At 38.7% G+C, this 12,203-nt stretch overlaps 1 protein-coding gene across 1 annotated transcript; it reads right to left on the reverse strand.

Moving 5' to 3' along the window:
- Positions 1–4,109: 4,109 nt before the first annotated feature.
- On the reverse strand, positions 4,110–12,147 carry PRPF38B (pre-mRNA processing factor 38B). The gene is made up of 6 exons (XM_005860120.2): positions 11,928–12,147; positions 9,881–9,949; positions 9,433–9,584; positions 9,293–9,353; positions 6,648–6,871; positions 4,110–6,118 (listed from the first exon to the last, which is right to left on the reverse strand). The coding sequence occupies exons 1-6, from the start codon at positions 12,105–12,107 to the stop codon at positions 5,263–5,265; spliced, it is 1,542 nt and encodes a 513-aa protein (XP_005860182.2). The 5' UTR covers positions 12,108–12,147; the 3' UTR covers positions 4,110–5,262.
- Positions 12,148–12,203: the final 56 nt, after the last annotated feature.

Here is a 12,203-nt window from a genome sequence, read left to right on the forward strand (position 1 = left end):
AGAATCATTGATCGGCTGGCTGCCTCCTGCATACCCCCTACTAGGGATCAAACCTGCAACAAGGCATGTGCCCTTGACTGGGAATTGAACCATGACCTCCCAGGTCATAGGTCAATGCTCAACCACTGAGCCACGCCGGCCAGGCATCTGCCATTTCTTATTTGTCCAAGATAAAGCTCCAGCTATCATAGCAGAGAGAAGGCAGCAAGTTGAGGGACTTTTTACCTGATAGTCTCAGTATGTGAAGTGAGAATGAGCTAAGAAACTAGCAAAGATTTAAAGTAGCCACTGTAGGGGGAATAGAGTTGTTTAGCGATGTAGAAGGAACATGGGGTAAGGCTGACTCTACAGGAAGACTGGACACTAGGAGATGGATGGTGGCCTTAATTCACACTCCGTTCTCCCACCACACCCAGACGGGACCTCTGCCCTTGGACAGACCATCCCAGCAAGGAAAAGCAATTGTATCTAAAATGTGTTTTTCCACTTCTTTGCCAAGTCCAGTCAAGTAGATGACATTTCCTTACCAGTGCTGAGCACAGATAGATAAGAGTGAAGTGTCAAGAAAATGTCAGGAAGACCTTCCCTGATCAGGAATCCCTGACGACTACAGTAAAAGAATCCAGTTAGACTTGTAGATTCCAAAGAGAAACACAGACCATCATAAAAAGAAAAAACAAAATGAAGAGAGAATGGGCATCCTCAAATGTCAACTATCCAAGTCTTGCCCATTCTTTTGAGGACTGGACAATTTTTACTTGTCAGGCAAAATTCTAGGAGCCAGTCTGATTCGCTTACATCATTCTCAACCTGTCTGGTTGAACCCTTTATACTAAACTACAGAAGGGGTTATCACCCAGCCTATGGAGGGGCACCCTTGTGACTGGTATCTTAATCCACTGTAACAGCCAGGAGCCAGTCAGGAGACAGAAAACAGTAATTGGAACAGGGAAACTTTGATGTAAAGAATTACTGATCAGTAACAGAGGATTAATTACTAAGGGTAAAGAGAATGCCTAAGTGTCGGGGTCCTGCCCCAGCAGGTCCAGGGGTTCCCAAAGGTATGGACGGAGTCGGTGAAGGAATGAATGACACGGAGACAGCGTTCAGTTGATCAGCATAGCCAGGTTCTCTTTTTATTGTCCTGTTACATCTGTATTTATACCATTTGATCCTATAAGCATGCCTCTATAATCACATCATGGTATGCTTTGGATAACCTTCTACAGTTCCTTGTTTCATTTCCATAGTTTCTTATCTGACCTTTGCCAAAAATCCTGTCTCTATCTAGCTCTGTTGATTTTAATCTTATCTAGGTTAATCTCTGTGTTCCATTATAAGGGCTATTCCAAGGTCACTAATTCTCCTGCTCTACTGATAAGCTACAAGGAAATGACTGAAGGAGTTTATCCTACCCAGTAAAGGTTATGTCCTCCCAGCCCCGCTGCTTGCCTTCCCTGGGATTGCCCTGTGTTGGTGGGTCTCCAGGGGTATAGGTTTTGGTGCTTTCTGGGCAGACCCCTGGGGATGTGGGCCCAGAGCAAACATATTAAGAACAGTATGCTGTATATGCCAGGTACCTTGAAACATATGCTGTGCAGATGTTTCTTCCCTGCAGCGACTGTGTCAAGCAACAAGGATGGACCGGCCTCCGGCACCTTAGAATACAGGAATAGTGGCTACAGGAGCAGCCACCACCTCTAGGCCAAGGACCCGAGGAGGAACAACTTTGGAAGAGATTCCCTTGCGAGACTCCCATGCAGACTTTGTTGGAGAGGGTGTGGCGGTGAACCACTCTTTACTGAGGTGCTGGAGTGTGGGGCTAGAGAAGGGGTGTCAACAAAACTCCTTAGGAGGCCACCCACAGGGGTGCCATTGAACTTACTAGGAAGCACCAGAAAGATTTGCTGGGAAACAGCCTCCCGTGAGGCACCACTGGACAGGCCAAGGTCCTATGCACTTCAGAATTAGAAAGCCTCACCAGAACCGGGCAGCGGTTTGCTTCTGCATCCTCTACTGACCAGTGTGGTACTGTGCCAGCAGGCAAGAGAAATAGTAAGGGCTCAGCTCCAGCAGCACAATGTATAATAATGAAGGTGGACTTGGGAGCTGAGGCCAGCGGTTTACCTTGAACAGGTAGAACTCATGTTTGCATTACATTACGGATCATGATTATGTCACAGATATGTAATCTCGACTATTAAAGTTGAGGAACAGAACAATGGGTTTGAAGTCAGCTATGATGCTGGTATTTTTTTCGGTTGATTGTATTCACGCTGTCATGTTCCCACAGTAACAAATGTTGACAGCCAGTGATCCTAAAATGAAAAACACCTCTTCAGAAGTCAAAGAGCTGGTGGCTCTTAGAATGGAATGGAGGGATTTCAGAGGCCAAAACTGCTGGGGAGAAATGTTTCCTTCCCCATAAAATCAGCTCCACTGAAGAAGTCCTGTAATTGGGTCATTCAAGGAGGATTTCAGAAGTTACGACAGAATCAGATTAGGACCTAAACCAAGTTTAAGCTCATCAGTTGGCCAATGTAACCAGGGAACTGGTCAGAGTATAATCAAGATCACACATTGTAATCAGTTAAAAAAAACTTACAAACTGCCAATGTCTGGGCCTCATCTCAATGTTCAAATAAACTACTTATATTCACAAAGTAAACTCTTTTGCAGAAGGGAAATAATTCTGTGCAAATTTGAGCCCTTTTGTATTACATAGTTTTGATTTGTTGCTTCATCACATGCATTCATTGGTTGCTGCTTGTATGTCCTGACCAGGAATCAAACCCCAACTGTGGCCTATCAGGACAACACGCTAACCAACTGAGCTATCCAGCCAGGGCGAGCCCTTTTATTTTTCTAGACATGATCTGTAGCTTTCATTAGATTCCTAAAAAGGGACCCATAACTCAAAGGTTAAGAACTAAGTAACTAAATTTAACTAAGATTAGTTGAGCATTTACATGGACATTTTATATTAAAATCTCAAGATTGATACTAAACTAGCCCATGAATATTATTTAATTATAAACTGAACATTAGAAAACAGATGAAGGGTATGATAAATGTAAGTGTGAAACCATTTCAGTAAGTTGAGAAAACTGGATGGAGGCTGCTAGTTATATTAAACTCTATCAAAAACTTTCCAAGTTTTCTTGTGTCGGAAGAATTAATCCTGAATATATTCAATATTAACTAGTATTATGGCATGTTCTATCCGAATGTCCCTCAAAAGCAAACTTAACTTCAAATGTCACAGGAAATCAAATGCAGCTTGATAGAAATTTTCACCTCCATTTGAAGTAAATCCTTTTCACATTTTACGTAAAATACACCACTGAATTAACATTTCAGGTAGAACTATGTTCCAAGGAGTAGCACCTTTAATTTGGGTATACCAAAAATATTTTCCATGTGATATATCTACTGCTTTTCATTACTCAAGAGTAGTCTTCTAATTTGTGTCGTGTCAACTTGATCTCAATTTAAGATGACAATCTTCTCTTCAAAAAAAAAAAAAAAGGCATAGCATTTTCATAGAGAAATTTCTTCATTTAATGAGATTTTTCTGGAGTTAGGTAGGTACAAATGTTAAGCCCACATATAAAGGGCTGGCTCTTCAAATATACTTGTTTGCTCCATTTAACAATTTTGCCAGGTGGCTTCTGAGTGCCCATCAGTTGGCCAATAAAAGGTGAGATCAAATAAATGTTAACACGATATGATTTCAGGAACACTCATGTTAGTCCTGGCACTGACTGAACAAATCACTTTGAGCTTGTTTCTCTGCTCTAAAAAAAAAATTAAATGAGTCAACTTATAAAAATTCTTTTAAGTCCAATTATGTAATCCAAGTACAAAGTACCTCGATAAGCACCTTTGATATGAAACTGAGTAATCACCCAATCCAAAGAACAATCCAGTAATACAACACCCTTGAACAAAGGGAACTGCCATTAAGAACTCTAGTAAGGATTACAGAGTATTGACCTATGTCCAATTCTACCTCTACACAGTGTGACTCTACCAACATTTCACCCATTTCCACAAAAATACTTTTTAAAAGATATCAACACATAGGGGAAAAGTCAACACCCAGGAAAAAGGATTTAATCCAGTATTTATTCCACACTCATGATCCTTCTCTGTAATCAGAATACAAGTCATAAGAACAATCTATCAAATAATTTGCCAATAATCTTAAATAATGCAGCATAGCATTACTTTTAATACTTCTCTGTTCTACATTAAGTTTAAAAACTCAAACAGCAATCTTCATTATCAATAAAAAAGTTTTGAATTTTAAAAAAAGGACACTATATCAAGCTGTTTTATAATTTAAGTATTTTCCATTTATAAAAATGCTTTGGAAGCTTGAGGCTTGAATCTAGTTCTCTACTCATCTGCCCCACCCTCTCCCAATTTCATGTTAGTATAGGGTTGCTGCAAGAATGCTGGGCTTTAGACATTTTTTTCCCTTTAATATAGTACTTTAAAATCTGAGAAATTAAAAAAAGATACATGTCATGTATTTTTTCAATTAAAAAAACTACGTGAATAAATTTTAGGCATACTAACAGTGTCCCTTTGAGGTAGAATGCTAAAAGGACTTTTGATCACATCACAGCCTAATTTAAACCTCTGTATCAGAAACTACTCATAAATTCTCTCTAAAGTTAACTGTGGAGAATATTAAGTATAACATATTAACAAGAGTCTTCCAAGATAATATACAGTGGACAAGAATGTTAATCCTACAACTGCTGCCTTCATGTACATCGAAAGCATTTTCCTATAACAAACATCCAAGATCCATTGTCAAAGTCTTTAGCATTCTATTACGAAAAGCACAGCCATGCTAAACTTCAGTACACAAACCATAATCCCACACCTACAAACAAAAATAGAATTAGTGGCAGTTTATTGCCTTATACAAATTTAACCAACATGGCAACCATGCCAAAGAAATTAAAACATTTTCAGGACATATGTACAGACTGTACATTTCAAAAACTAAACAGTAAAAATGCAAGAACAATCTGTGCATCATGTAGCAAACTGAACAATTGGGTGAAAACATCAATGCAATAAATGGGATTACAAAGGCACTTCCCTACACAAAAGAGGAAATGAAAATGCAGCCTACGGGAGCTTGAAGAGTACGCACTACCGCAACAATCTCAACTCGGGAGGGGAAAAAGCAGATTTAATCAAAGATTTATAGGATTCAATGTGATCCACTTTCACAAAGCATGTTCACACAGTCTCGTCTTTGTTTTTTTGTGGATTTTCTTGGCTCTCTGGTTCTGCGCTTTGGCTCCTTCGCTGATCGTGTTTGTCAGACTGGTCCTTGCTATCACTGTGATCCCGTTTGTGGGCACGTTCTTTGCTGCCGCTACGCTTTCTAGATTTATCTTTGCTGGGGCTCCGCTCCCGTTTTCTTTTTTCAGCACTGTCAGTTCTTCCTTGACTGCCACTCCGACTTCGTTTATTTGACTTCTCCTTGCTTTCGCTCTTGTGCTTACTGGATTTCTCCTTGCTCCTGCTTCTACTCCGTTTCCCTGCATTCCTACTTCTACTCCTACTTCTATGCTTCCTTTCTCTGCTTCTGCTTCTACTGTGTTTTTTCTCTTTTTTGAAATCTTTTTTGTCATCCCTGTGCCGCCTATCATCTTTGTCTTCTTTATGTTTTTTTTCTTCCACCTCGCCCCTACTTCTCCGCTCCTTGGACCGTTCTCTTGATCTCTCTCGCTCCTTTTCTCGGTCATTACCTCTTTCCTTGTCATAGTCACGATCGCGCCTTCTACCCCTCTCATTTTCTTTTTCTCTTTCCCGATCCCTGTCCCTTCTGTCTCCTTTCCTATCACGACTCCGACTCCGACTTCTATGCCTTTCCCTACTCCTGCTGTGCCTGCGATCTAAGCCCCGATCAATACTCCGGGATCTTCGCCTTTCTTTCTCTCTTTCTTTGGCTTCACGCTCTAGACGCTGGCGTTCTTTCTCTCTTTCTAATTCTCGATCAAAACTAGAACACCCATGGCCCTCCCGATGATGGCTTCGACTTCTTGATCTTCTTGGGGACCTCCGTGGGCTTAGTGATCTCCTTGGAGACCTAATATTTAAGAAAGAGGAAGGAGAGAAAAAAATCTGAATTAAACATATTATAAAAAATTTAACTTACACCAGTGTTATTAATTTAAATCCCTAGCTTACATGAACATATCAAGAATGATTAGCCCTAACCGGTTTGGCTCAGTGGATAGAGCGTCAGCCTGAGGACTCAAGGGTCCCAGGTTCGATTCCGGTCAAGAGCATGTACCTTGGTTGCGGGCACATCCCCAGTAGGGAGTGTGCAGGAGGCAGCTGATCGATGTTTCTAACTCTCTATCCCTCTCCCTTCCTCTCCGTAAAAAATCAATAAAATATATTTTTAAAAAAGAATGATTAAAGCAAAAAACTCGCTTGGTCACATTTACAGATACACGATTTTGCCGAAGATGGCATGAAAGGCAGAAAATGACCTTTCGGGAGGAAAAGTGACAAACTCATAAAATGAACACTATAAACAGAACTTGCCACTGGTTTCAAGGACCTTTGTATAAACCATGTTTTAAAATAAGCTTAATTCAAGAGTTAATTACCTTGAACGCCTGCGTTCAACATGTCTGTCTATTTCCTCAGCGCCCTCCTTCCCATCTTTCTTGATTTTCCTCGGCCGGGTTTTAATCTGTTGATCGATATTCTTCTGAACTGGAACTGGAATTCTTGGAAACAAGGTAGAAAACCACTCCAGTTTTGTGAGAAAAGACCGCAGCATTTCTCCAATGGTCATTACACAGCCTCCGCCAGCCTTCACATCTAGGTCCTACAGAAACACAAAAGATACCCTAGCCGTCAAAAAAAATTATTTCAACATGTTCATAAATACTATTAAAAAATTACCATCTTTGGAATCTCAAATACAAAAAAAAAAAAATTCTAACAGGACAATTTCAATGTGTACCCTTCTATTCTGGTAATGAATGATAGAGAAATACTCGGGCTTAGTGTGTGCATGCAGGTACGAACAAATCCTGCAGCCTCCTGGGCAGAGAGAGAACGGAGCTCAGTAAGAACATGAAACAGTCCCTTACATTACTTAGCTATGTGGAATAATCAACTTAAAATTGCATTCCACATACCTTCTAAGTATACATTGCTTCTGTGGAAATGTTTGCACACATCATTCCTAGTGCTGTGACCTAGCTACATATGAACTATTCAGACAGTTCCTGTCTAAAGACTATTTTTCGACAGCCCTAATATAAAATGAAGCCCTAGTAAAACTGGAAGCAATAGCAAACCAACTGCCATGAAGCAGTGAGGTTTCTAATTTAGTCATGTAGAAAATAAATAAATGAACAAATAATTGGAAACGCATAATCCATGATGACCATTGTCTCTGAAAAGGGTCATTACCGCATGAAGGCCTTCTTGCTATGCCCTCTCACAGCTCAGGACATGTTAGTCAGCTATTGTCAGTCCCAAACCTATAGTGCAAGCACACAAGGAAAGTGAGATTTGTTATCTAAACAGGAAAACAAGAGCTACAGGTAAAACTGCTTGCACTCACACACATTTAAGTGTTCAGATATACAGTATTTCCAAATATAATCGCTGCAGATATCTAAGGAAGAAAACAATAAGTTAGCTTAAATAGAGATCCTCAGATTTGTAAGCACAATAAAAAAACAGATTACACAGAAGAATTCAGAAACATACCTAATATAATACCAATTATGAAAAGGCACATGCTTTTTAAATATAAAGTGTTTCAGCCTAAAAAAATCTCATCTAAAAAGTCAAATAGTTTAAAGATTGTGGTATATCACCTAACACACACCTTTTGCTTCTTCTGAGATACTGAACCACACCGTAAACAGGCCCCAAAAAAATGCAGGCAAAATTTTTCCATGTTTCTATGAGAGAATTTTTTAGGTGTGTATAACAACACTAGAAAGATTTCTATTACACCTATCCTTTAATTTAACAAATTCTTTAGCTAACCCGTAAAAACAGGACCACTGACTTGTCCTGGCCTATGCTCTCTCTCTGCTCCCCTCTGCTCAGCTGTAACAGGGAAGTCTGGCAGGACACACAGCAACCTCCCTCTCAGTTTAGGAGGGCTTTCCTGAGTATAGGCTGGATCTTAAAGGCACGAGGACAATTAAAAAAATATATACTGCCCTAGCCGGTTTGGCTCGGTGGGTGGATAGAGCATCGGCCTGAGGACTGAAGGGTCCCAGGTTCGATTCTGGTCAAGGACACATGCCTGGGTTGTGGGCTCGATCCCCAGTGGGGGGCGTGCAGGAGGCAGCCAATCAATGATTCTCTCTTATCATTGATGTTTCTATCTCTCTCTCCCTCTTCCTTCCTCTCTGAAATCAATAAAAATATTAAAAAAATATATATATACTAATAATCAAATAAAATAAAAAGGACTACTAAAACATAAAGCAGTGGTAAGAGTAGATATGTGGACAATAAAGCTTTGTTAAGTCTGCTTTGAGCTCTTAGGCTTCACTATGTAAGCATATTAATAAAACATTTATGACTTAAATCTGACAAAGTTTCCCAAAGTAACTTTGTTCATATGTAACAAGCTCAGTCTTGTTAAGCTTGAATGGTAAACTAGATTTATAATGAAAACAAAACCTGAAATAATTTTTAAAAAAGGTTACTAGCTTTGTAAGTATGTATAGTATATATAACAGGAGTCAGAAAGCTAGAACTGAAATATTTTGGTCACCTTGAACAAGTCATCTTAAATCTTAACTCTTGGCCTACTTAAGTTTCACCCAGCTTTTCACTTCTGCGCTTCTATGCAAGTGGGAACATTAATATTTGGAAGTTAGAAGGTAAGAACTAAAAAGTTTCAGGGGAGAAAAGCTATGATTAGTATTCTACGAGCATGTCTTATCACTTTAATCTTGAGCATGGTCCACCTTAAAAAATCACTATCAACTGTACAAGTCAAGATCAATACCAGAAACATAATTAGAAAGAGAAAAGTCTTAATAATTATCAAAGAACATTTAAACTTAAAAATGAATAAAAGTTAAGAAAAATTAACCTATTATATATAAAAAGCCAAGTCTTAGTAAAAGGACATTAATTCCTAAAGTATTTGAGTGAAATAAATTTAACCACAGAAAATTCCAGAAGGCATTAAACCTCCAATAAATAAAAGATTAAAAACGTGAGTATAATCAGAAAAAGAAACTAATTATTACCCTTGTTGACATACCTCTTCGTCATCAAGGAAGGACTCAAACCAATCCCATAGGTCTGTAGGGGGCTGTGTGTACCTACAATTACAAAAGACAGATTAGGCTCACGTGAATTAAAATGAGATACTTATGAAAATGTAGATAAATACATGTTTACCTTATGTACATAAATCCGAGGGCTCTAATATATGGAGAGTCTGTGTGGGTTATGAGACCCATCACTTGCTTTCGAGTTAACTTCAGAGTAAATAATTTGTATAACAGGCAAAAAGCTGTAGAAACAATTCCTCCTGTCCCAACACCTCGAACCTTTTAGGGCGTTAAAAAAAAAAGAGTAAAATAATTAATGGAGTTACTTAACACCAACTGATTAATCCTGATAGGTATTATTAACAAAATATAATCTAGAACTAAGAATGGAGCATTAAAAAAGTAACTTCTAATTCCATTCATAGGACACTTGAATTTCGAGTAAAAAAATAAACAAAACAAAAAACCCAAACTTCTAAGATTTGCTAATTATCATTTGAGCGTGTAACTGACATAAGTATAAACCTAGTTCTAAGCCACAGAAAAACTGAAAAAATGCACGTACTTCTACTTACCCCTCCGCACATCCCTGTTTGGCCCGCTGTCTTCCTGCTTCCTTTCTCCCATGGTTCAACATGTGTGACCTGAAAATAGAAAAGAGGAACACAACAAACATTCATACTTCAAATTTTTTACATGTATGATTAAAATAAACCCAATTCGATAAGAGAGCAGCTCTTCCAAAAGTCTGGAATTGGGTATTTTGACATGATGTACATATTTTGTTTACACATGTTAAGCATGTAAACCAACTTTAAAAAACTGCTTTGATAATATCAGAGGGCATCAATAAGCTACTAGGGTTTAACAAAACCACAGCTTTACAGAGTAGAAATCCCATTAGCTCTGTAGAGAGCTGGTGCACGTGGAGCCAAACATTTCCAGTCTCATATACTTGTAAAAGATATTTGACACACCAACTTTATAGTTTTATGAGTTGCTTAAAAAAAATAAAAATTCTCATTTTAAAATGGATGTAAACACCTACTTAAAGCAAAAAGTATTAATGATTATTTATTTCAAAAAATCTTTAAAATACCCTTAATAGTTCAACTTTATGGTGATATTAAAATAAAGAAAAATGACTTGAAGAAAGTATGCTAGAACAGTAACAGAAGTTATTTCTGATGCAAAATTTTGGAATTTTATTCGTTTTAAAAACATGATCAGACATTACATTCATTCCTAATTAAAGATAAAATTACAGCCACACCTACAGAGAACATTCTTGCTGGTCAGTGTATAATTTATTTTCAACCTAATTATGTGAACCAATTCAATTGAATAAATGTGATTAGTCATTACACTAAGTACACCCAAAGATTCAGTATCACCTTTGCTAAGGTGGGCACCCTATAAAAACCACATATTTTACCTAAAAGATAGCAAAGAAAGATTAGTAGTTCTACAAAAGATAGAACTCAAGAAGGCCCTTTAGGAAGGTAAGACCTACTGTTTCTTAAAGGCAAAAGAAAACCCTGTTCTTTCACTATGTATTTCTAAAACTATTTCTACCCACATAAGTTACATTTTAGCCTCTCAGTGGCTTCTGACAGAAAAGCAGGCATGTAAATGTGAAGGACTACACTATTTTGCTCAGCTGGCTCTTGCCCTTCACTGTTTCATCTACTTCCCCCAGCTTGTGGCATAAAAGATGTTTCAATTCCTTAAAGGCTAGCCAAAGCGTGGAGGCAATACAAAACAGACTTACAAAATTGTAAGCCTACACATTTCCATGATCATTTGATCTAAGGTCTTGATAAGAAAGTGTGGGGCTTTAGTTTTATAACTGAATTTAAATAACTTCTAGTAGAATCTTGACATGTTTCAAAACACAGTATTTGAAAACAAGCTCTTTTTCTATCACATTAACACTTGTCTGACATTAAACAGAGCCTGCCACAAGAAGAGCAGAAACCCAATTTTCAACAGTTTGAAGTTTACTAGTAAATAAAGCTAAGGGTTGAATATTCACCACACTGTATCCATGCTGAAAAAGACGTTACCTTTAAAAAAACCTAAAAAACCTAGTTGATAGTATTACAATACTCTCGGCAAAAGGATATCGAAATTCCAGGGCACTTTTTATACCCACAGTTGAACTGTATTCTCAAGATGATTTTTCTATCGAAAGCAACTGATTAAAAAGAAGCCTTCAATAACCTAATCACTTAAGTGGAAAAAAGGTGGACAGAACATCGAATTAAAATTTTAACTTTTATTAACACCTCTACAGATACGTTCAGCTCACAGAAAATACTTCCTGTGGTCTGTCAAATGTTTTAAGAGTCAATACAGACAAAACAGATTGCATGATATTAGATGCTCTAGCGAAAATACTGAAAGATTGTCAAGGCTATTACAAATACTCTTTAAAATATAACCTTAGGAGGCCCGGAAGATTTTTTTTTTTAAAGCTACATCATTTGCAGGTACGTGGAGAAAGCCTATCTAAGCTGGTAAAGAAAAGACCAAAACCAATGGCCAAAACAATCTAATTAGCCGTCCATTTAACCCAGGGAAATGCATTTATGGCGATTGAGCATGATTAATAGTGCATACCTCTACCTGCGACCCTGGGCTGCTCCGAGCCTCGCTGCAAGACTGAGTCAATCCTGCTAACGAAACAAGAACTGAGACAAGAGTGCAGTGAGGCGGCGCCAGGCGAGCTCCCCAGCGCAGCCAAGCCAGCACCGACCCTGCCGCAGAAGCCCAGGGCCCAGAGACCGCTAACGAGCCCATCGCACAGGGAGCCGAGACCACTCCCGCCTGCCTTCCTGCTGGGAACACTTCCAGGCCTTCCGTCCTCCTCTCGCACCGGCACCTCTCCCCCCCGCC

This window comes from Myotis brandtii, unplaced genomic scaffold (assembly GCF_000412655.1).
Source record: "Myotis brandtii unplaced genomic scaffold, ASM41265v1 scaffold131, whole genome shotgun sequence".
NCBI lineage: Eukaryota > Metazoa > Chordata > Mammalia > Chiroptera > Vespertilionidae > Myotis > Myotis brandtii.